Source organism: Leishmania braziliensis, chromosome 36 (assembly GCF_000002845.2).
Source record: "Leishmania braziliensis MHOM/BR/75/M2904 complete genome, chromosome 36".
NCBI classification, from domain to species: domain Eukaryota; phylum Euglenozoa; class Kinetoplastea; order Trypanosomatida; family Trypanosomatidae; genus Leishmania; species Leishmania braziliensis.
Window position 1 is genome coordinate 2,553,857 of NC_009327.2, and position 1,248 is coordinate 2,555,104.

The following is a 1,248-nucleotide window of genomic DNA, read 5'->3' on the forward strand; positions in this document are numbered from 1 at the left end:
CGAGCTGCTGCTTCATGTCAATGATTTCCACCAGGTCGAGTTGGAACTCACGATCCACGTAGCTAATCACGATAGTGGTGCCCTTGGTGAGCACGGGATACTGAGCAAGGCGTAGCTCCAGCAGGTTCCGCGGATTCTCGAACATGACAAGCGCCTTCTGATGCGGCCGGAGCTTCACGAGGGATCCTGGCGGAAGACTGCAGCTCTGCACCTTTACCACCATTGTGCCACGAAGACCCAGGTGCTGGAACATCCAGTCCGGCAGCACCACCGAACCTGCCTGCGCGTTGAACTCGAGAACGGCTGCGTACACACGCTTCTTACTCGGGGTGATGATCTCAAACTGGAGGGGATACACCATGGTCATGCGGCACAGGTCATCCAGCACGCTGGATGGCAAGAGCACGCGACTACCGTAGTTAATGCGCTGCTGGTTGACGCTGGAGGCGGACACCGCCACCAGCCGCGTCTCGTAGGACTGCGGAAGTGCAGCCATAGTCCTGCAGCGGAGAAGGAGATGGGTGATGAATATGAATACCTGCTTAGTCCATCCAAATTTGTGATAGGAGGAATGAAGTTGAGTGATATAAATCAGCCACCAGAAGAACTCAGGTGTCGTAGCGTTAAGGAAGAAGAGCTAAAGGAGAGCGAAGTATGAGAGATGCGATTGACTTTCTACCCCACTGGTCGCAAGCGTGCTCTGCAATGGTATGCTTGAACGCCAAACTGGACCTTCCATCCCTCGCACAGATAAGGAGCTCCACTTAATGTGTGATACTTGCCTGCTTAGCGTGTATATGACCACGTATGGGGCAAGTGACCCACACCTCCGTCTACCTATCCAGTCTCACCAGGTCCGATCTTTCTCGAGCCTCCCGAGTCGCTCGTGGGCTATTTGCCGAACCACAGCCCGCGTCACCAGTTTACAGTCCAAGGAGGAGGCACGCCGTGAGTGAGGTGTAGACAAGTTAGTTTGGCCCCTAAAAAGAAGAAAAAGTATGACGAAAGGGTATAGAGCAGGGAAAAAGGACTGCCTTCACACCAGCTGAGAGTACTGCGTGTGTGTTTGTGTGTGTGTGTGTGGGGGGGGGGGGGGGCGTGGATCATCCTATTGCAGGCAATGGACAATGGAAAAGCATTTTGGGTCGTAGCGTGTGTGCGAAAGTTCTGTTCTTCCGTATCACACGTGACTTAACTAGAGAAGGAAAAGGAAACTGCGCGTCCAAACCAACCCGTGCATCGGACACA

At 53.7% G+C, this 1,248-nt stretch overlaps 1 protein-coding gene across 1 annotated transcript; it reads right to left on the reverse strand.

Annotated features, from left to right (window-relative positions):
* Position 1: 1 nt before the first annotated feature.
* On the reverse strand, positions 2–496 carry LBRM_35_6940 (putative ubiquitin fusion degradation protein; the record flags this gene model as incomplete). Its single annotated transcript, XM_001569256.1, has 1 exon — positions 2–496. A coding segment is annotated over one exon (495 nt), but the record flags the coding sequence as incomplete, so codon positions are not given.
* Positions 497–1,248: the final 752 nt, after the last annotated feature.